Below are 21428 nucleotides of genomic sequence, written 5' to 3' on the forward strand. Positions count from 1 at the left end.
TTATGTTACTTAGGCGGTGTATAGTGGGCTTTTTTGTAAATAAGCAATATGATACTATTTTAAGAAAACAGAATAACATTGTCAACAGATCAGATTTTCATATTTAGGTTTTTGCTTCCTTCTTCCTTGTCCAGTTGGCACTGTGAGCCTGGTGTTACACACCCAGCATTATCTAGTGCTTGAGGCCTGGCTGGCACTACAGATCCCATTCCTCTGTTCTCACACGTACCTGTGTTGTTACCAGGAAAAGGCTGTAGCAAGATATTGTATAAGCAGCCAGTCTTCATTCTTTTGTGCACCACTGGCAATCTCGGGGCCTCAAAAACAAGCCAAAGTTTTACATATTACTATGAGAGATATTGAGCACTAGTGGCAGGTGTGTATTAAATAAAGCATTTAAATCTGTACATGCTGGATCTAGTTGCAGTGGGTGGGGTATCCCTATATTTGTATAGTTTTTTATCAGACTAACTTGCCTATGTGTCACAAAATACAGACAAGCTTTTGAGACTGCGCATGTCCCTTCATCCAGTGGAAATGGAAGGTGATCCTGTTTATATTGTGACAGCCAATGATTCCACACTATTTTAGTGTGAAGGAGCACTGACATAAATGCTGCCAAAATAGTTGATAAAAGTGCAGATTGCTGAGAATAAAACCGAAGCTGTGCAGCTGGAGAGCTCGTCTGTGTTGGGAGAAGCTGCAGCTCCCCATTGAAGTGACAGAAACCTCAATGTGTTTTGTTTATTGCATGTCAGCAAACAATTCAAGTGTGCAAAAGCTCTGAAGGGCATCTCCTTTTAGTTGTGTGATTCCTGTTTGCTTGTTGAAATCTTACTTATATTTTAGGCTACAAAGTTGCCTCACCCCACCATACCAAACAATATTCTACACTTCACTGATTTCATATATAGAGTTGTATTCATTGTGTTTGTGTCCTGTGATAAAACGAGATGGAAAGTCAGATAACAGGGTATAAATCCCCTTTGCCTCTGCTTGTGGGTCTGTGCTGTAAGACCAGAGGGTTCACGGCTCTCATTTTGTAGAAAATTGGTACAGCTGACTTTTTTTTACCCATTGGTTGGAACCGCAAATGCATTTCTGAGTACATGAAAAGGTGCAAAACATTTATAAACCCGCATTCTGTTTCTAATGAAATGTCACGGGATTGCGTGGACTGTCAAAACAAGTTCTTTCATGTCTTCCTGTGAGATCTCAGAGTGCTGAGTGTGACTGATCCTCCCCTCTTACTAAAGGGCAAGGTTTTTACTAATAGTTATGGTAAAAACGAATTGCTAATGCAATAGGCCTATCAGAAACTGTGTACAGACGATATGATTATAAATTGTATCACTCCCTTTTTCAAGCACATATGATGCACAATAACATTACCTTAAACCCAGTCTACTGCTCTGACTTGTTCGTAACTTGTGGGAGGGGAGCACTGGCTCTCGCTCAAACCAAATAAACATTTATGTATATACCATATATGTTATTTTATTTTAAATCATGAAAAGTTAGTGATCAGATGTGTTTTGTAATATTATCGCAAATATACGATAACATTACAGTTTGTATGTGTGGGGCGGAGGACAATAAAGCGTACTGTTTCAGGCGCTTCAGATCATCAGCAATGTCTTGGTTTTGGCAGCTGTACGATGTGTATGTAAAACTGCTGGCAGGCGTATTCAGATCTTGTTTCCATGAAAACCCGTATTCTCAGAAGAATAAACTGCATATATCACACATAGCTAGAAAACACTTGATACTACAGTGGCTTTGAGGACAAGGGAAGAAAAATAAAACAAAAAGGTGTTATGTCTAGATCCTGAGATAATTGATCTCTTAATCTCAACATAACACATTTTTACCCACTGTCAATAAGCCATCATAAAATAAAGTACATGTAGCTAAATGTATTAAGTTCAATGACAAACGTTTTGACCAAAAGTCTTTCTCAATTTCTTCAATGTTGAAAAGAATTTTTATATACAGTGCCTTGCAAAAGTATTCAGACCCCTGACCAATTCTCTCATATTACTGAATTACAAATGGTACATTGAAATTTCGTTCTGTTTGATATTTTATTTTAAAACACTGAAACTCAAAATCAATTATTGTAAAGTGACATTGGTTTTATGTTGGGAAATATTTTTAAGAAAAATAAAAAACTGAAATATCTTGCTTGCATAAGTATTCAACCCCTGTGCTGTGGAAGCTCCCAGTTTACACAGATGAAAGAAATTGCCCTAACGAGGACACAATTACCTTACCATTGGCCTCCACCTGTGAACCATTAAAGTTGCTGTCACATTTTCTGGATAAAAACCCCACTGTTGAAGGATCATTGGTCAGGCTGTGAATCTGAAGGAAAATGAAGACCAAAGAGCATTCTACAGAAGTTAGAGATACAGTAATACAAATGCATAGATTAGGGAAAGGGTACAAAATAATATCCAAGTGTTTGGATATCCTAGTGAGCACAGTTGGATCAATAATCAGGAAGTGGAAGCTGCATCACACCACCCAGGCACTGCCAAGAAAAGGCCGTCCCTCAAAACTCAGCACTCAAACAAGAAGGAGACTTGTGAGAGAAGCCACAGAGAGGCCAACAATCACTTTGAAGGAGCTACAGAGTTCAGTGGCTGGGAGTGGAGTAATGGTGCACCAGTCAACCCTATCAAGAGCTCTGCATAACACTGGCCTGTATGGGAGGGTGGCAAGAAAGAAGCCATTACTCAAAAAGTACCATCTGAAAGCACGTCTGGAGTTTGCCAGAAAGCATGAGAGTGACCCAGCTGCGATGTGGGAAAAGGTTTTGTGGTCAGATAAGACCAAGATAGAGCTTTTTGGCCAAAACTCAAAGCGCTATGTGTGGCGCAAACCTAACACTGCCCATGCCTCAAGACACACCATCCCTACAGTGAAGTATGGTGGTGGCAGCATCATGCTGTGGGGATGCTCATCAGCAGGGACTGGGCATCTTGTTAAAATTGAAGGAAGAATAGATGGAGCAAAATACAGGGAAATACTGCAAGAGAACCTGCTTCAGTCCGCTAAAAAACTGAAGCTTGGGAGGAAATTCACCTTTCAGCAGGACAATGATCCCAAGCACAAGGCCAAAGCAACATTGGAGTGGCTCAAGAACAAAAAGATGAATGTCCTACAGTGGCCCAGTCAAAGTCCTGATCTCAATCCCATTGAGGATCTGTGGCACTATTTGAAAATTGCGGTCCACAAGCGTCGTCCAACCAACCTGAACAACCTGGAGCAAATCTGCCAAGAAGAATGGGCCAAAATCACTCCGACACTGTGTGCAAAGCTGGTACATACTTACCCCAAAAGACTTAAAGCTGTTACTGCATCGAAAGGTGGCTCTACCAAATATTAATGTGTGGGGGTTGAATACTTATGCAAGCAAGATATTTCAGTTTTTTATTTTTCTTAAAAATATTTCCCAACATAAAACCAATGTCACCTTACAATAATTGATTTTGAGTTTCAGTGTTTTAAAATAAAATATCAAACAGAACAAAATTTCAATGTACCATTTGTAATTCAGTAATATGAGAGAATTGGTCAGGGGTCTGAATACTTTTGCAAGGCACTGTATATATATATATATATATATATATATATATATATATATATATATATATATATATATATAAAAATTTGTAGCAAAACAACGATTATTACACAAAATTGAATATGTGGTTTTACATGTACATTTTAAATCTGCATTGTATTTTCTTTTTTTTTTTTTTTTAAATAAAAAGTAAACTTTTTGTGAAAAAAGTCTAGCTAGGAGCCAACCCTCCACAACTCTGCAAGTTTTCATTAACATTTACTGCCATCTAGTGGTGATTTTATGCTAGGGTATGGTGGCAGCCATAAAGACAGTTTTTTATATTTTAGGTTAAAAAAAATCTTGGTCATTTCCATGCCATCCAGACCAAATTGCCTGATGTCTGCTATAACTGTCATCCTGACAATCGAACCTGTTTAGGTTTGTGGGTTTACTATACAATCCATAATTACTAGCAATCACAAGGTGTCTGTGTAAGAAGTAAGAAAATGACTGTCCATAAACTGCTTTGACGCAGGGTTCAAATTTTGATTACGTCTTTTTTCTACATTAAACAGCTTAATATGAATCTATTTTTATGTACTGACAACACATATGAAAACGAACTAAATCAAGGATAAATAAATGATGTAGTTTAGAAAGCATTAGCGGCAAAACAGTTGATATTTTCATTAAATTGTATGTTTATCTTTTTGACAAATAATAAAAATGAATTGGTCTATTGTTGATATGGATTAATAATATAAAAATATGGATTGTATAAAAAAAATGTATAAAATTGATTTGTGTAGTGAATGAGGCTATTAACGCGTTATATACGGTTATCGTGTTGAATTTGTTTAATTTGCGACCATTCATTTTGCTTTACGGGTGTGTGGCATTGTTTTGCGGCACCTGCAGGTACATTCTAAAACACATGATTTGCGACAATGTGGCCACGATGGGAAATTGGAGGAGGAGGAAGATGAGGGAAGATGTCTGAGAGCCGAGCCGCGGCGGGAAACGAGATGCCGGCGAAAAAGCAGAAACTTAGCAGCGACGAGAACAGTAACCCCGATCTTTCAGGGGACGAAAATGTAAGGCTGGGGTTCGTGGTGTGTGTCAGGATGGTTTATTGGGGTGGTGAAGCGGTGGTGTGGGAAGCCTGGCAGTACTGGCATAATTACATTTCAGCTCCCCAAAGAAAGTTGAGAGAGAAGGTGGGAGACAGAGGCCTTGCTGTTGCCACGGTAGCGCGTGAGTTGTGATCTGGACCGGTACCGGCACCGAACTTTTACTGTTTTTTTTTATTTATTTTTTATTTTTTTAGTAATTTATGTACTTCCAGAAAGTTATGTTGTGATATCACACTTTTGTACAAAAAAAAAACTATCAAAAGAAAGTAAATTGTGTCTTCTGTAAAAAAAAGGGATTGTGCCTTACCCAACGTATAATGTCTGTACAGTGGAATAGAAAATTGAACAAAAGTTTGCAATGTAAAGTGTTAATTAATGTTTTGTATTACTGTTAATAGTCAGAAGCCTTAGTAATTATTAATTATATTGATCACGTTTGAGTCTTAAAGTAAAGTGGTGATGGTTTCATTGTTCGGGATTGACAAGTAGCCCATGTTTTTATAATCAATCAATACTTTTTATATAGCGCCTTTCATACAAAAAGTATATCAAATCACTGTACAGGACAAAACAAAAGAAAATCTAGCTTGTTTACATCCCTTCAAATTCCTCATTTGCATGGTGTTTTTGTTATACCAGTAACATTCTTAAATAATATATTCAGAGATTATAAAATGTGCAGAACCTAGAGGTGGACTTATTTAAGTAAATCAAGCATTTATTTGTGAGTCTAAACTAAATTAACTGTCATTGATTGACAGAATAAAGTAATTTAAGAATTTTCTTAACAGTTTTTTTTTTATTTTAAACGGGTAATGGAATTCTAACCGGATGCATTATTATTGAGAGTCCTGAATGCATCTCTCTGCACTCAGGATGATGCGGTCAGTATAGAGAGCGGGACCAACACTGAGCGCCCAGACACCCCTACCAACACCCCCAACGCCCCTGGAAGGAAGAGCTGGGGAAAGGGCAAGTGGAAGTCAAAGAAATGTAAATACACCTTCAAGTGCGTCAACAGCCTCAAAGTAAGTTTTGCTAGACAATTTAAAGGTGACAAATGTAATATGCTATGTACCAGGTAGAAATAACTATTGGCTTCAAAACACAGCTCTATAATGGCTGCTAGGCAAAGCTTTGCTTTTTAGTACAATAAATTGAATCATAATTGCCAGTTTGTATCTTGTGAAGTATTTGGACCAAGACAACCTAATGGGGGGGGAAAAAAAGCTGGCATGCATAATAATATGCGTGTTGGTGTTTTGTGTTGAGTGTATTTTGTTTGCTTACAGGAGGACCATGGGCAGCCTCTGTTTGGTGTGCAGTTCAACTGGCACAGTAAGGAAGGGGACCCACTGGTGTTTGCCACGGTGGGAAGTAATAGGGTAGGTTGCCTGTGGAGCCAGTGTTTTTCTAAAACGAAACTATGGACTTTTATGAGGCTTCCTTCACATAATAAAATGCTACCTTAAATCTTCTTTTTAAATGTTTTTTTTTATAAAATGAAAAGCAGTTATTTGAGAATGGGGCGCAGTAAAGGCTTTCACAGTACCGACAAGGCTGTGATTGGTACCACTTACTTTCAGGACGTGGTTTAAAAACAGCGGCTGATGGCAATAGATAAGGGTTGTTTGTTTGTGTTCCAGGTTACATTGTACGAGTGCCATTCCCAGGGTGAGATCCGCTTACTGCAGTCGTATGTGGATGCTGATGTATCCTTTGTGTCGTGTGTACAGGAGCTAGCACAACCAATAATTAAATCATGAAACATACATCTGAGCTTTGTTTTCTCAAGCTGTTTTGTAAGAGAATTGCAGAGTCAGGTAAGTGTAACGCAGGAATAAACTTGTAGTGTTATAGCAGAAAAAAGAAAGAGCATCACCTCTAAGCTTCCATTAATCACGAACTCCTACTGTTGCCGGTATGTGGTGCTGACTCATGAGTGTTGGCTGATGAATATTCCTTCTTGACGTGGGGGTGCTGTACAGACAGATGAGAATTTCTACACCTGCGCCTGGACCTTTGACAGCAGCACCAGCCACCCCCTGCTGGCTGTGGCAGGATCTCGGGGCATCATCCGCATCATTAACCACATCTCCATGCAGTGCATTAAGGTGTGCAATTCTGAGTGTGCTCTACTGCTTTTTGAAATGAAGTAGTATTGGTGTTTCTAATGTGGTGCACCCTATTGAAGCAGTGTAACATCATATAGCAGACCTTAGTGATATCGCACGCTGCAGAACCAGTCCAGTGTTAATGTTGGAAGAATACAAATGGTTTTTATATTACTCCTTGATTGGTTATTTTTAATAAATCATTTTTGTGTTACTGTACTTTTTTTTAAAAATCTGAAATCGGTATATAATTACAAGATTAGAGTAATTGAAATGGGCATGTTTAACACTCTGTAACATTTTTACAGCATTATGTAGGACACGGAAATGCAATCAACGAGCTGAAATTTCACCCTCGAGATCCAAACCTCCTGCTGTCTGTAAGCAAAGGTAAAATATATTTTTGTGTCTTCTGTTGGCAGTACAAACTGAAATTGAATATAGGTTTTTAAAAAGGTACAAGGAGGGAGGATCTTTAAAGAGTTGCATCAGGTCTGACCCCAATGACTTTGTTCTACCCACAGATCATGCCGTGAGGCTGTGGAATATTCAGACTGACACTTTAGTTGCAATATTTGGAGGTGTGGAGGGGCATCGAGATGAGGTCCTCAGTGCAGTAAGTAACAGCCCTTCTCTGCCCGTTTCTATAATTCTCATAGGAATTTAGCTACATCTAAGTGTATACCATGCATGTAGACAGAGTTGCTTCCAAGTTTAAATAAATTACATCCTTATTGTTTTGTAACATTATTGTGTTTATGCTACAGATAAAATTTAGTTATTTCCAAAATTGTGAGCAGCTATCGGCTGGTACCTTAAAAGGTAGAACATTAAAAGCGTTTGCCTGTAACACTTAATGACTCTACTATTTTAAAACTTCTTACAATACAAATTGAAGGGTCAGAGATTGCTTTTTTAACATGGCCTAAACTGGCTATGTACATCTACATTGAGTTGCTAGGATTGAACAGCCTTCAGCTTGTATGCGTGTGTTATATATCTATATTGTTTAAAACATGAATCCCAACATATTCCATGAGTGTGTGCAATATAAACTACTCTGCTTAGAAAGTATGTGATTGTGAACAAGTCTCTTCTCTGTAGGACTTTGATCTCCTCGGCGAGAAGATCATGTCTTGTGGCATGGACCACTCCCTCAAACTGTGGAGAATCAACTCTGAGAGGATGCAAAAAGCCATTAAGGGTTCATACGAATATAACCCCAGTAAAACCAACAGGTAATCCCAATCATGGTTTGTGGGAAAAATTTCAGTATAGGTGAGCAACAGGTCTGTCTCGTACAACACTGTGGTTCAGGGTAGATTTATAGCGTATGCCTTATAGGACTCTCTCAGTGGACCAGTAGTTTTGGTCTTGACTGTTGGTGCTGGCTGTGTGTGTGCTTTGCCCTTATTTATTTGGCAGACACCTTTATCCAAGGCGATTTACAGGTGGTACAGGGTTACAATGTAAGGTCAGTATTTAAATACAGTATAGTTTGTATGGTGAAAGTCTAGGAACCTAGACTTTAACCCTATAGACTACATGTACACTAGGGGTAGGTTAGAGTACTCAAAATAATTATAATTACTCAAGCACTCATTTATTACTCGAGTACTTGAAAACATGTAAATAATATCTCTTCATGAATGTAAGTTCAATATGTTGTAGAGAACCAGTTAGTTCAGGTTGGCAGACTTTTTTTTTTTTTTTCATCTGGGCCTGTGCATTCACGTTATCTGTATTGTTCTGGGGTGGGACCATACCACTAGTTTCGGTAGTGTGTGTGAGCCGCTGTTGGGCGCAGACCGTGTCATCTAGACGCCCTTGTTGTGCCCCCCACCGTGAGAGTAGTGGTCCGCTCTCTTCTCTGTGTGTGAGGGGACTGTGTGTGTAAGTTAAATAAACCCTTTTATGTTTAATTGTTCATTTAAATACGGCGTTTCGGCTGTGCAGTTGTTTGATATGATGTGCTTGAATAAAGCTTTTGAGTTGTCTTTGCTTTTAATATTGATGTTGTTCAAAATGTACCCTCATAATTGCCAGCTGCGGTTTTAGGTATAACCACGGCGGTTCTAGTGTTAAAGTGGTAATTTTTGTGGTTCATATGTAGAATAATATTGTCTGGCATTAGGTTTGAGTACTCGGAATTACTCGAAATTCCCACCCTTAATGTACACACAATCTATGTCTATGGTCGTGTGTGGAACTGCAGACCCTTTGTGGCGGTTACAGACAAAACAGCTTATTAAAGTTTTTCAGATTTTATGTTGAGAATTAAGACAGTTCCAAATCAGTTTGTCAGATATCTAAAGTGGTGTTTTTAATGCTGAAATGATTATACCTTAGCTTGAGACCGTTTTTTTTTTTTTTTTTTGACAGTTACTGGTTGGATTAACCATTTTAAAAGTAAAATAAGAATTGTGAAAGTCTTTACTTTTCTGGGATATATGGGGCACCTCTCATATTTACCTCCTGACCTGTCTCGTCAAATAACAATGAATTTGTCTCTTTGAACAGGCCATTTGTTTCCCAGAAGATCCATTTTCCCGATTTCTCTACAAGAGATATCCACAGAAACTATGTTGACTGTGTACGGTGGCTGGGAGATTTAATACTTTCTAAGGTACAGGTTTTTTGTATGATTACAAAATCTTATTCAAATGTCAATCATTAATGGAAAATATGTTTTTTGAATTAAGACTTAGAATTGCAGTGCTTTTAAAAGGACACCTTACATATTTATGTGAAACAATGTTCACTCACTATACCAGTAAGAAAAGCAGTACATGCCTGAAATAGTTTTGTTGACATGCAGAGAGAAAAATGACAGTGTTGTACTACAGACCTACGTTATCCTTGGCTTAGTTTCCTGGGATATCCAATAAAAGAATGACACATAATGTGCTCGGAGATACTGAACAATCTCATCTTAACAGTTAACACTGTTGTGGTGCTGTAAAGAGGTTTTGCAGTGTTTATCATATCCTGTGCCTCTCCACAGTCTTGTGAAAACGCCATAGTGTGCTGGAAACCAGGGAAGATGGAAGACGACATCGATCGGATCAAACCCAACGAGTCTAACGTGACAATCCTGGGCAGGTTTGACTACAGTCAGTGTGATATCTGGTACATGCGCTTCTCCATGGACTTCTGGCAGAAGGTAAAGAATCCTGAGCTTTCAGACATTAAATGTGAGAATACCTCACAGTGCTGGAATGGAAAGAAGACTCCCATTGCATAGCTGTTTGATCCATTCCTGCTTTTGCTATGAGTTTAATAAAACACCTGAGCTTGTTACCTATACACGGTGGCTAATCAAGCTCATAGAAAAATGGGTGAAACTGCTATGCAATAGGAATTTATTTCCATTCCTGCAGTGCCGGACTTAGCATTTTCTATTGTAAAGCTATAATGACCAGACTTATTCCTATGCTAGACCTGTCTTTAATAAATTCTAAATGCTTTTCAATGTAATAGTTGTATAGATTGGTGATTTGCATTATGTATAACATGTACAAGTACTGGACTGATGGTATGTTTCTTGCTTTTACTGGCAGATGCTGGCCTTGGGCAATCAAGCTGGGAAGCTGTATGTTTGGGACTTGGAGGTGGAGGACCCTCATAAAGCAAAGTAAGGAGCTTCCATTTAGTACTGAGCTTCTCAAGCAGAGACTGACTTTGCAGAATTCTGTCGTGGTGATTCGGGCTAGTGTCCCATGAAGGCTAGGTGGGGAGCAACCTTGTTTCACATGTGACCTTAGATTGCCATTCAAAGGTCATGACAAGCTATTGACTTCGCCTGCTGTGCCACTTAGCCCCAGCACTTGTATTTTATGAATGTATCTTGAGAAACCTTAATTTAGCAAAATTTATCAAAGCAACCTGAATATAGGTTATTGTGACATGATTTCTGGCCTCTTTTGATGAAACTTCATATGGACATTTGTTACAAGAAGTTGTTCCACATACTGTGCATGCAGTCCACGGTGATGGCAATGTTTTAAGAAATGTTTTTGGTGAAACTGCACTGGCTTTTGTAATGGGCTACTATCCTACATGCTTGGTGTTGGACACTTACATTTTCATGCACTGACCATGGCAATACACTGACAATCTTGGTGAGAAAGCTATCTTAAATCATACCTTATGTCCAGTTCTAGTCTAGGCTCCATGATGGGAGGTAAGGGATACAAAGGTGTTAATTATACTGCTGTCTTTCACAACCAAAAACCCTACATCTGCCGGAAATTTTTTTTCACAGGTGTACCACTTTGACCTATCCGAAATGCACCTCAGCCATCCGCCAGACCAGCTTCAGCCGTGACAGCAGCATCCTGATTGCTGTGTGTGACGACGCGTCCATCTGGCGCTGGGACCGGCTGCGGTGATTGGCTGCTGCTCGTTGGTGTGATGCAGAGGCTGCTAGTTGTGTTCACGCTTCTGATAGGTTACCGACAACGTATTTTAACAACTTGGGCCCCTTTTTAGCTGTCTGTTTTAGAAAGCATCAGATAAGTCACCGTTTTGTTGTCCTTTTTGTCCTTGTCCTGTTTCTTGCTTTTGTTCTCTGTTGCTTGAAATAAAATTTTATTTTTTTAAGATTGAACTTTGTATTTACTGATGGCACCTAAAAAAAATAAAGCCCCCCCCCCCCCACCCCCTTTCCATAGCAGCTTGAAGCAGCTCATCGCCACAATAAGGACCTGCTTTTGAAAATGTTTTACAGCCGGGTACTAACCCAGTTGTGGATATTAACATATCCTTCAACCACACTACCTTCTGGTGTTCATTTAAATGTAACTTTGTTTGCTGACAGGACGTGCAATCAAAAATATACTGTATATCTCTATCTCTTTTAAGACCAAATAATTCCTATGGTGGTAAACTAAGCTTTGTGATATTTAGGGTTAAATAGAGGCAGTTTGAAGCAGGATGACCAAACAAATGTTTAAACTGCAAAAAAGTTAACCGGTTTCATTTATTTATATGAAGCTGAGTAATATGGCCCTATTCACTCAGTTTTAACTTGGGTATTAAAGAAATCCACAGTATAGTTTCAGAAATAGCAAACTTTTAATCATAGCAAAAAATAAATAAAATAAATAACTTGTGAGTTAAAGCTGATAGGACAGTGCCCTCAGCTTCTTACTTGTATAACATGTTTTATGTACAGTGGATTCAATTTGACAGTGTTATGTGAAAACCATCTGGTTTAATGTACTAAACCCAGCTTATGTATTTATGTATGCTTATTTAGTTCTGTCTGATTATTTTTAACAAAATAGTTTTTAAATCATTTTTAACACTCGCTGGCATACTTACTCTGGGGGCTAAAGCTGGGTTTTCATTCTACTTTAGTTATAAGAGGTATGAGCCGTGGTGAGAGACATTGCATCATTTGGGCTTTCAAGGGTTATACAACTCTGTACATCTTAATTTATATCATGACAGACAAGTCTGCAGTTGAATATATATTTCACAATTCAGCAAATGTATGTGACTAACTGATGAGCAACAAATGGGGTCATCTAAAATTGTAAACGTATTCGATGTTGTAGGTGAACTAGTGTGTCTTGTTCGTAGTGATGTGCGCAGTAATCACAGTAGCGACCGCGTACCTTTTCCTGGTGTTAAACGGGTCACGTTTTGGTACGCATACCACATTCTGGCCGTGCACAGGTCATCCTTGGAATTTGCGTTTTATAATTGTTTTGGTTGGATATAGTCGGGATAGTGAAGGGTTTATCTTGAGAAAAAAAGTTATAAAATTAATATTTTATATCTGTGAATTCGTCACATTTTAAAAGTCTTGACCCGATTGGCTGAACAAATATTGGAAACGTATTGACTGAATTTAAACAGCACATACTCTTATTCCAAATTCTACATAATGTGAATGAAGATCACAGTGGCTTACTTTTTCCATAGTCTATAAGGGTTTTATTGAGCATCTTTGAGGTAGTCTCGCAGCCTGATCCCTATACTGTTAATGTAGTATGTACTTTACTCTTACTGTAAGCGAGCAAGTGCGTGGATATGTGAGCGATATACGCCATGGAGACTTGACACGCAGTTTAGCATATACAGCAATTTATTAAAATATATATATTTTTGCATTACATGTGGAGATTTCTCATTCGTCAGACCCAACAACCAAATTGTCGATCACATCACTGAAAAATAAATATATCAAGAAATTGCGTCTTTATTTTCTTGTAGACTGCGATTCCCAGCTACATAGACACGTAATTAAATTAAATTCGAGAGTTATATCACGTAGTACTGTAAAAACGTAATTATTTGCTCCGAAACCAATACAAACTGTACAACGGGTGTGCATTGAATATGTTTACTCTGCATCGGCCCGCGCGCGTGAAGGCTGTATTTTGTTTCCTGTGTTGCCGTGAGTTGAGAGTTCATTTCCTGCGTGTTCTTTGTGAACATTGACTCATACTGTCTAGAAGGTTCTGCACTTTCCGGGTAAGCAATGAACAATAACACGTAGCACGGGGGCACTGCTGTCTGTAACCATGGTATATATATGGTAATAATAACCAGTGGTATGAGAGAGTCTGTGAAGAGTGTAATGTTAAAAAAACAAACACAAAACCCCGGAATGTGGTAATACCATTTATAAACCGCGAATCATCAAGAATCTGCGACTTTTAAGAAATGTTTGGTTGTTTAGTGGCGGGTAGATTGGTAAGTGAAGTTGTCCCAATGCTGAACTTCCTAGTTTGCGTTTTGTACTTATTTGGTGAAACAACATTTATACTTTAGTTTATTAAATGGCAACTAAATCAGTTTTTTTCTTTGATAGTATATAGGATGACAGCTTGTTTATACCACTAACCCACTGCTGTTTAAGTGTTTAGAATAAGAGGCTTGTTGTTAAATAGTAATTAAAAAAATCGGTGATACAACGACATTCTGTAAGGTGTAGATCGCATGCTACTATTTCAATGGTGTGGTCACGTTTGTTTTTGTATTTACATCCATCCGCATTCAGCGACATTCACTCATTACTAACTGTATTCTATTACTTAGTTATCAACGATGTTATTACAATTCATACAGAGATACCAGTCTTGACAAAAATCCAGATATTCATAGGTTCTCACTAATGTAATGTGACCAGTGTGACTTTCCATATATTTTCTTGATTCTAGATTTAGTCATACCATTAATTTTGTTTTGTCTGAATTCAGTACAAGCTTTAAATTATCAAATTATACTGGATATTTTTAAATGCAATTGTAAGTTTTTTACAGACTAGCTGTAGCTGCATTGTAAATAATCCTATCATATGCATGCGGGGCTTACCTTCTGACATGTGTTCCATATTTTTTTATATAAGTTGTGAACAGTGTTTAAAATGACACATTAAAGTACAATGTACAGCATTACAAAAAAAAAAAAAAAAATCTGTGGTTATATCCTGGTTATGCAGAATGTGTGCAAGTCATTTGATCTTGTTTCCAAGTCCTAAGGTAACTAATTGAGTCGGTAAATGTGATTTAGGTAGTCTTTGGTAAATAATACCTAAAATGTAATGTCATTATTATTATTTATTAGCAGACGCCCTTACCCAGGGTGACTTTACAGTTGAATACAAAAAATACATATCAAGAATTACAGTACAATTAAGAGCAAGATACAAAATGCAATGACTTCAGTCCTAATAAGAGCAAATACAAAACACAGTACGATTTGATATCGGGGCAGTTCAAGAGCAGATAACAGTGTTGATAGTTACATTAGGGTTAGATATGCAAGTGAAGTACAAGATACTACAGATTGGATTACGTGCAGGATTAAATACAGTAAAATAGGGCACAGATAAGTGCAAGTTAAAGTGCATTAAAGGTAGAGTGTTATATTGTCCAAAAGGGAAGAGTTGAGTTTTACATGTGTTGTCTGAAGAGGTGTGTCTTGAGGAGGCATCAGAAGGTGGTCAAGGACTGGGCAGTCCTGACATCCATAGGAAGGTCGGGTGGGGGTGTAGGGAGAGATGATGGTCTGGAGGTAGCTGGGTGCAGTCTAGTCAAGGCATCGGTAGGCGAGTACAAGAGTCTTGAACTGGATGATCGGGAGTGAGTGGAGCAGTGGAGAAGCGTGGGAGAAGCAAGGCAGAGAGAACACCAGGCGAGCAGCAGAGTTCTGGATGAGCTGGAGCGGACGGGTGGCGGACGCAGGGAAGCCAGCCAGGAGGGAGATGCAGTAGTCTAGGTGGGATAGTACCAGGGCCTGGATGAGGAGTTGCATGGAGTAGTTGGTGAGGAAGGGTCGGATTCTTCGTATGTTGCTCAGGAAGAATCAGCAGGTGCGTGCTAGAGTGGAGATGTACTGAGAGTAGGAGAGGCAGGGGTCCAGGGTTACTCTTAGGTTCATGGCTGAGGAGGAGGAGGAGGGAGAGAGCGTGGTAGATTCCAGAGGAATGGAGAAAGAAAGATCAGAGGAGGGGGAAGATGAGGAAGGGAAGAAAAGGAGGTCAGATTTAGAGAGGTTGAGTTTGAGGTGATGCGAGTGCAACCAGGAGGAGGTAGCAGACAGACAGGTAGAGATACAGGAGGGGATTGTGGGGTCAGAGGGGCGGAAGGAGAGGAAGAGTGGTTAGACAGGCAAGCAGAGAGCTGATGGTGTACTGCCCGCTCAAGGGTTTTAGAGAGGAAGGGTAAGAGGGAGACATGACGGTAGTTCTGGAGGGAGGTGGGGTCGAGTGTAGGTTTTTTGAGGAGGGGGGTGATAAAGGCTTGTTTGAAGGCAGAGGGAAATAGGCCAGATAGGAGAGAGGTGTTGAGAAGGGAGGAGATGAAGGGGAGTAGAGCAGGAGCAGCAGCTTGAAAGATGTGAGTGGGGAGGGAGTCCATGGCGCACGTGGTGGGTTTGTGGCCCTAGAGGAGGGAGGAGAGGTCAGAGTCTGAAAGGGGGAGAAGGAGGAGAAGGACGGTGAGTTAGTAGGGGAGACAGAGGGTGTTGGGGTTGGAGCGGGAGGGGGTGGGGGGGGAGAGGTGTTAAAGAGTATGCGGATATCAGAGCTTTTAGAGGAGATAGAGGAGGAGGGGGGAAGGGTTGAGGAGGGAGATTAGTTTCCGGGGGTTGTTAGTGGAGGATTGGATAATAGATTGGAAATAGGAGCATTTAGCAGAGGAGAGAGTAGAGTAGAGGAGGGAGTGGTAGAGGTCTAGGGCAGCAGGGAGTTTGGCTTTCTTCCATTTCTTTTCAGCAGAGCGCAGTTTGGTTCTTGCTGAGCGGAGCACAGAGATGGGAGGGGACAGAGGGAGTCAAGGGAGGAGAAGAGGGTGGAGGTAGCAGAGTCTACAGAGAGTTGGGAGAAGGAGTCGATAGGACAGAGGTGAGAGAGACTGGAGGTTACGGTGGGAGGTGACAGTGGGGGTAGGTGGAGTAGAGAGAGAGAGACAGAAAAATAGATTAAATAGTGATCAGAGAGGTCCAGAGGGGTGACAGAGAGGGTGGAGGGGCAGCAGGCCCTGGAGAAGGTGAGGTCCAGTTCACGGCCAGCTTTGTGGCTTGGAGGGGATGGAGAGGAAGGAATCCGGGAGAGTGTGTTGGGATGGAGAGATGGATATTGAAATCACCTAACAGGACAGTTGGGGTAGACAGAGGGGAGGGAGGAGAGGAGATCATCGAGAAAGTGAGTGAGAGGTCCAGGGGACAGAAAAGAGTAAGGATGGAGAGAGGAGAAGACCAGTCCCACCTCCCTGTCCAGTGAGATGCAGAGTATGGGACAGGATGTAGAGAGAGGATAGGACAGCAGGAGTTAGTGTTATCAGGAGAGAGCAAGGAAATCGAGAGAGAGGTGGGAGGCAAAGGCGGAGATAAAATCAGCTTTGTTAGCAGAGGAGTGACAGTTCCAGAGGGCACCAGGGAGAGGCAGAGGGATTAGGTTTGAGGGGTTAGGGGCGCAGCAGCGGAGAGAGGACAGAGGACAGGAGTGAGAGGACAGAATAACAGGGATGTGAGAGACAGTCAAAGCAGGACAGGTGAGACAGATTGGTACAGTAATAGTGGGGGCAGGAGCGGTGGGGGGAGGGTACAGACCTGTCTAGTAGTTAGTGTCTTCCAGAGCGCTGCTAGGTTCGGAAATTCTCAAACAGCCTCTCCTCGCTGGACTCCCACAGCTAGACCTGGCTTTTTGGTAGAGAGGCTGTTCGGTTGGATGGCGCACAAATAGGCTAGCTGTCTATTATACTAATTATCTGCCTCTGACTCTGGTTACCTGTAGACTGACCACTAGTAGATTCACTCAGCTTAAGTAGGCTCCACCCTCACTTTGCAAGGGAACTGGTTAACAGCTGCTAAACTGTGCTAAAGACAATATTTAAGCAATACAATAGTTTCAGTACACTTCAATGGGATCACACAACTACAAAAAGCTGTGTGGAAACCAATCAAATTGCAAATCAACCTCTATTCAATTTAACCACACTCACCTGGTACTAATCACAAACAGTAAATCACCTAATTAAAACAACACCACCTTTATAATGTTACTTAAATACAGCTAATGTTAATTACTTGAAACAGGATCACTTCCCTATCTACCTGTGACTCTGGTTACCTGTAGACATGAATAAATATGATATTATACCCTCATTCAGCTAGATGCTTTACCACTGAACCACACTCCATATCACAGACTTAACTGACTGGCCAGGATCATGTTTGTTTTAGGTGCAGACAGATGTGCAGCAGGTTGCCGAGGACAAGTTTGTGTTCAACCTCCCTGACTACGAGACTGCTAACCATGTGGTGGTGTTCATGCTGGGGACTGTGCCTTTCCCTGGTGGGATGGGAGGAGCTGTGTACTTCTCTTACCCTGACCCCAGCGGGCTGCCAGTGTGGCAGCTCTTAGGATTCATCACCAATGAGAAACCCAGCGCCATCTTCAAAATTACAGGCTTGAAGTCTGGTAAACAGGACATATCTTGATTAAGCCAAGCATGTTTGTGGTAGGAGTAACTACAGAAGATTGGTATAGAAGAAACATCAGTCTTGTATCTTTAATTTTATATCAGTTTTGTACACTCAAACACACACATATATTTCACACACATGTTACAGTGCGTACTGTACGTACTGCTACACATACTGTACATACATACCTATTGGTCTCAAAGCCGGGATGATCAAAGTTGGCCCTTCCAGTCCTGGTCATTGTTCCAACCCAGTTTTAAATGGTTTAATTGAACCAGTTAAACCACCATATAGACCCAAAAGTAGTACATTATTTCATTTCAGGACTGTGATTCGATACCCCTGGCCACCACAGTGATTTAAAGGGGAGGAAGCTTGTAGGGGCTCAATGAATCATTCATAACTATTAAACACCCAGTAGAGATGAATTTAGAAGTGCTACAAGAAACTTAAGAAATTCAATGACAGACAAAATAAGTCTTTTTCAGTTTCATAAATGAAAACTACCTTTGGGGAATGTAAACAAATTAGCAGAATCTGGTACCAAGAAATTATATTTGAGTGTAAAATTAAGTCATACTATTAAATAAATAAACGATCCACATCCCTTTTTTAACTGCTAACGTTCGATATGAATTTGGAAAAATGAGTGATGTGGTTGAAGTGCTGATAGACTCTTGTTCTGATCTCACTGCAGGGGAAGGAGGCCAACATCCCTTTGGAATGATGAGCATTCCGCAGACTCCCTCTGTTGCACAGGTGGGCGTGTCCATAGAACCACTGGAACAGCTGGTGCAGCAGACCCCAGTCGCCAGTGCTACTGTATCCACGGTTGACTCCTTCACACAGGTAATTAAAGGCAACAACAACGGGAGGAAAGTTTACAGTGATATCACAATATATTTTACCCCAAAACTATATTTTTCTATGCTAGTCATTAGCACATGAATAACATGATCATATAGGCTTATGTTTATAAACATATAATAAAACTGTATTTAGAGGCTCTGGTTTTGCAGTGAAACACAGTAAAAAGCATTTAACTACTGTATTTCTAGGAGGTAAGGCATTTAATTTCTAACATACAGTATGAAGCATGTAGGTGTTGAGGGATATAGTGGCTGAAAAAATCATTCCTTTACACATCTTTAATCTTTTTGTTGTAGCTGGTCTGAACTAATCCTGTCACTCTTCCTTTACTTGTAGTTCACACAGAAGATGATGGACAGCTTGTATAATTTTTCTTCGTCGTTTGCAGTGACGCAAGCTCAGATGACGCCCAATCCTTCTGAGATGTTCATCCCTGCTAGTGTTATTTTGAAATGGTAAAGAGTGAAGCCCTCTCATGAGAAGCTAACTATTCCCAGGCTAAATAAATAAATTGACAGGCTTGTGCAAATTAATTGTGTAAAGGGGCCATTTGAGTTACTAAGCATCAACACACTGTATAGGATGATCAGGTAATGAAGTATAACCCCCTTTTAAAATCCTGGGCAATACTTTGCACAATGATGGTTGTGTTTTGAATTACTGTTAGATAGAGATCTGCGATGCCACCACAGCTTGCTATATAATAAGGCTTGCTACTTTTCGATTGTAAACGGTAAAGCTCATTAAACGTCGAATTCCCAAAAAATAAGTTTGAAATAAATTTATATAGGATAAACGTCGGTAAAACCAGAAATCATCTCGTCTGTGTAGTTTTTATACTTGTTGTCTGTCCCGTCTCCGTTTCGCTGTGAATGGCTAGGGGTCGCTGTCAGTCAAATCAGTGGTTCCTTAATAGGTTAGTGTAGTTTCACCGTCAGCCATTTCACCCTGTCCAGACAGATCTCGTTGGCTGAAGCAGTGCTAGAATGCTCTCATTCGTTTAAATGACTGTCAATCATCAGACCGACGGTGTACTTTCATTTGCCAGCTACAGCAGCTGTCATTCAAAGCACCTACTTTGAAATTAGCGGGTTAAGTTGTAAGTAAGCGTTTGCTATTATAGGTATACACGGTGACAGTTACTAGTTTGATTTGAAAATGAGGAAAACACTTAATGAGTATTGTGCACAACCCTGATCGATGGCAGCAGTCTCCGCCGCAGGATGAAGCGGGCCAGTCTGCCTTGCCTCCAGTGAGTCCAGCTGTGCTTAAGGAGAGGGGCGGAGCTCGGAATAAGTGCAAGTTAGTTCTGTTAAAATATCTAATGTTTTGTTCTGTCTGTGCATATTGTTTTTACTTGTAAACGTATGCTATAAAAGTCTGTGTAACACACTTTATATGCTGCATTTTCTACGGTTTATTTGAGACATTTTTTTAAAATTTGTGTAGGATCTATATCTAGGTATAGCTTTGCTGTGACCAAACGTTATTTCAATTAGAATGTTGGTAACCATGGTTTTGTTGCATGTCGAATATGATAAAGGTTTTTTCCTGAATGAGACGTTTCTCAACGGCATAAAAAGTCTGTTTTTTTTTTTAAAGCATAAAGGTCGATTTCACCCATGCTCTGCTTGAATTGAAAAATAAAGATCGTAAAAGAAAAAGGGTAAATTCTTTCAAAAATAAACGTCGATATTAATCGTCAATTTGGCAAAAAAATAAAAATCGAATAGTAGCAAGCCTATATATAATGAATTCAGGTCAAATGGTTTGTAATGATCTATAGTTAATTGCCTTGGGACCCACCAGAAAATGCAAATTGTTGTTACTAATTACATGAATAAAAATGTGCTAGTGTTAACAAATAGACCATAGAGTGCATTCAAGTGATTTAAAGAGTAGTGGATATAAATTTGTCTGTCATTAAATCATTAAAATAGGACTCCCTGGTGTTCCACATGCCTCTTGCATTCTTCACATCATTGTTGGCTCATAGGTGGGCTGCAGAAGCAACATCAATGCTATAAATGACATTTCTGAACTACTGAACTCTTTCTGTCGGTTGTCTTAAAGGCAGTGTGGGGTGCACTGTATAGCCATGCACTGTTTTGCAGCACAGTGGCTGTCTGCAAATATTTGCAGGATGCTGTAAAGAGACTGACCTAATAGGAAGATGCTGTAATGAGATGTCTTTCAGAGTTGCAGTTATGATTTATTAGTTATCCTTTAAAAAACATGAATAACTATAATGATATATTTTTTTAAGGTAAATCTTACTAAACCGTAGAAAATTGCTTTGCCGGGTAATAAGCATCAGAACTTGGGGGTATATGGAGGAGCTGTCTGTCTGTATGTCATACTTTTTCATGCACATACAATGGATACACAGTATGGGGGATCTAATTGTTCATGATACTGATATCTCAAATGTTGTCTGTACAAAGTCGCAGGAAATCTCTGTTACTGACGCATGTTTTTTTTTTTTTCCCCCCCAGGTATGAAAACTTTCAGAGAAGAATGCTCCAGAATCCTAATTTTTGGAAATCATAAAATCTCCTTCAACAACCATGAAGAGTCTGAAACAACCTTGTGTATTTAAATCCTGTTTTCCCATATCACTAAGCTGGATTTCTAACACACCAACACTCAGCATCTGAGTTCATAGGGATTTTTAGTTTACAAACAAGAGACAATTATGTCATTCATGCCAAAAAAGTGATTTATATATTTTTTGTTTGATAAACAAATAAATTTGGATTAAACATTCTGTATGCTTCTTTGGTGCTTAACAGACAGATC

At 39.8% G+C, this 21428-nt stretch overlaps 2 protein-coding genes across 4 annotated transcripts; both read left to right on the forward strand.

The window, feature by feature from the left end:
• Nucleotides 1–4465: 4465 nt before the first annotated feature.
• Nucleotides 4466–11422, forward strand: LOC117406869 (polycomb protein eed). Its single transcript, XM_034011233.3, has 12 exons — nucleotides 4466–4665; nucleotides 5580–5732; nucleotides 5997–6089; nucleotides 6351–6416; nucleotides 6693–6818; nucleotides 7127–7208; nucleotides 7343–7434; nucleotides 7923–8056; nucleotides 9339–9444; nucleotides 9823–9981; nucleotides 10379–10452; nucleotides 11083–11422. The coding sequence occupies exons 1-12, from the start codon at nucleotides 4564–4566 to the stop codon at nucleotides 11207–11209; spliced, it is 1314 nt and encodes a 437-aa protein (XP_033867124.1). The 5' UTR covers nucleotides 4466–4563; the 3' UTR covers nucleotides 11210–11422.
• A 1776-nt stretch (nucleotides 11423–13198) lies between these two features.
• Nucleotides 13199–21396, forward strand: LOC117407448 (protein Hikeshi). Of its 3 annotated transcripts, none has more exons than XM_059029232.1 (5): nucleotides 13199–13301; nucleotides 17517–17754; nucleotides 18457–18608; nucleotides 18966–19084; nucleotides 21125–21396. In XM_059029232.1, exons 2-5 carry the CDS (start codon nucleotides 17604–17606, stop codon nucleotides 21177–21179), a joined length of 477 nt encoding a protein of 158 aa, XP_058885215.1. In that variant the 5' UTR covers nucleotides 13199–13301; nucleotides 17517–17603; the 3' UTR covers nucleotides 21180–21396. The 3 variants fall into 3 exon arrangements, with proteins under 3 accessions (XP_058885215.1, XP_058885213.1, XP_033868376.2); XM_059029230.1 differs by lacking the exon at nucleotides 13199–13301 and adding an exon at nucleotides 13308–13523; XM_034012485.3 differs by lacking the exon at nucleotides 13199–13301 and adding an exon at nucleotides 15952–16176.
• The last annotated feature ends 32 nt before the right edge of the window (nucleotides 21397–21428 follow it).

Source organism: Acipenser ruthenus, chromosome 8 (assembly GCF_902713425.1).
Source record: "Acipenser ruthenus chromosome 8, fAciRut3.2 maternal haplotype, whole genome shotgun sequence".
NCBI lineage: Eukaryota > Metazoa > Chordata > Actinopteri > Acipenseriformes > Acipenseridae > Acipenser > Acipenser ruthenus.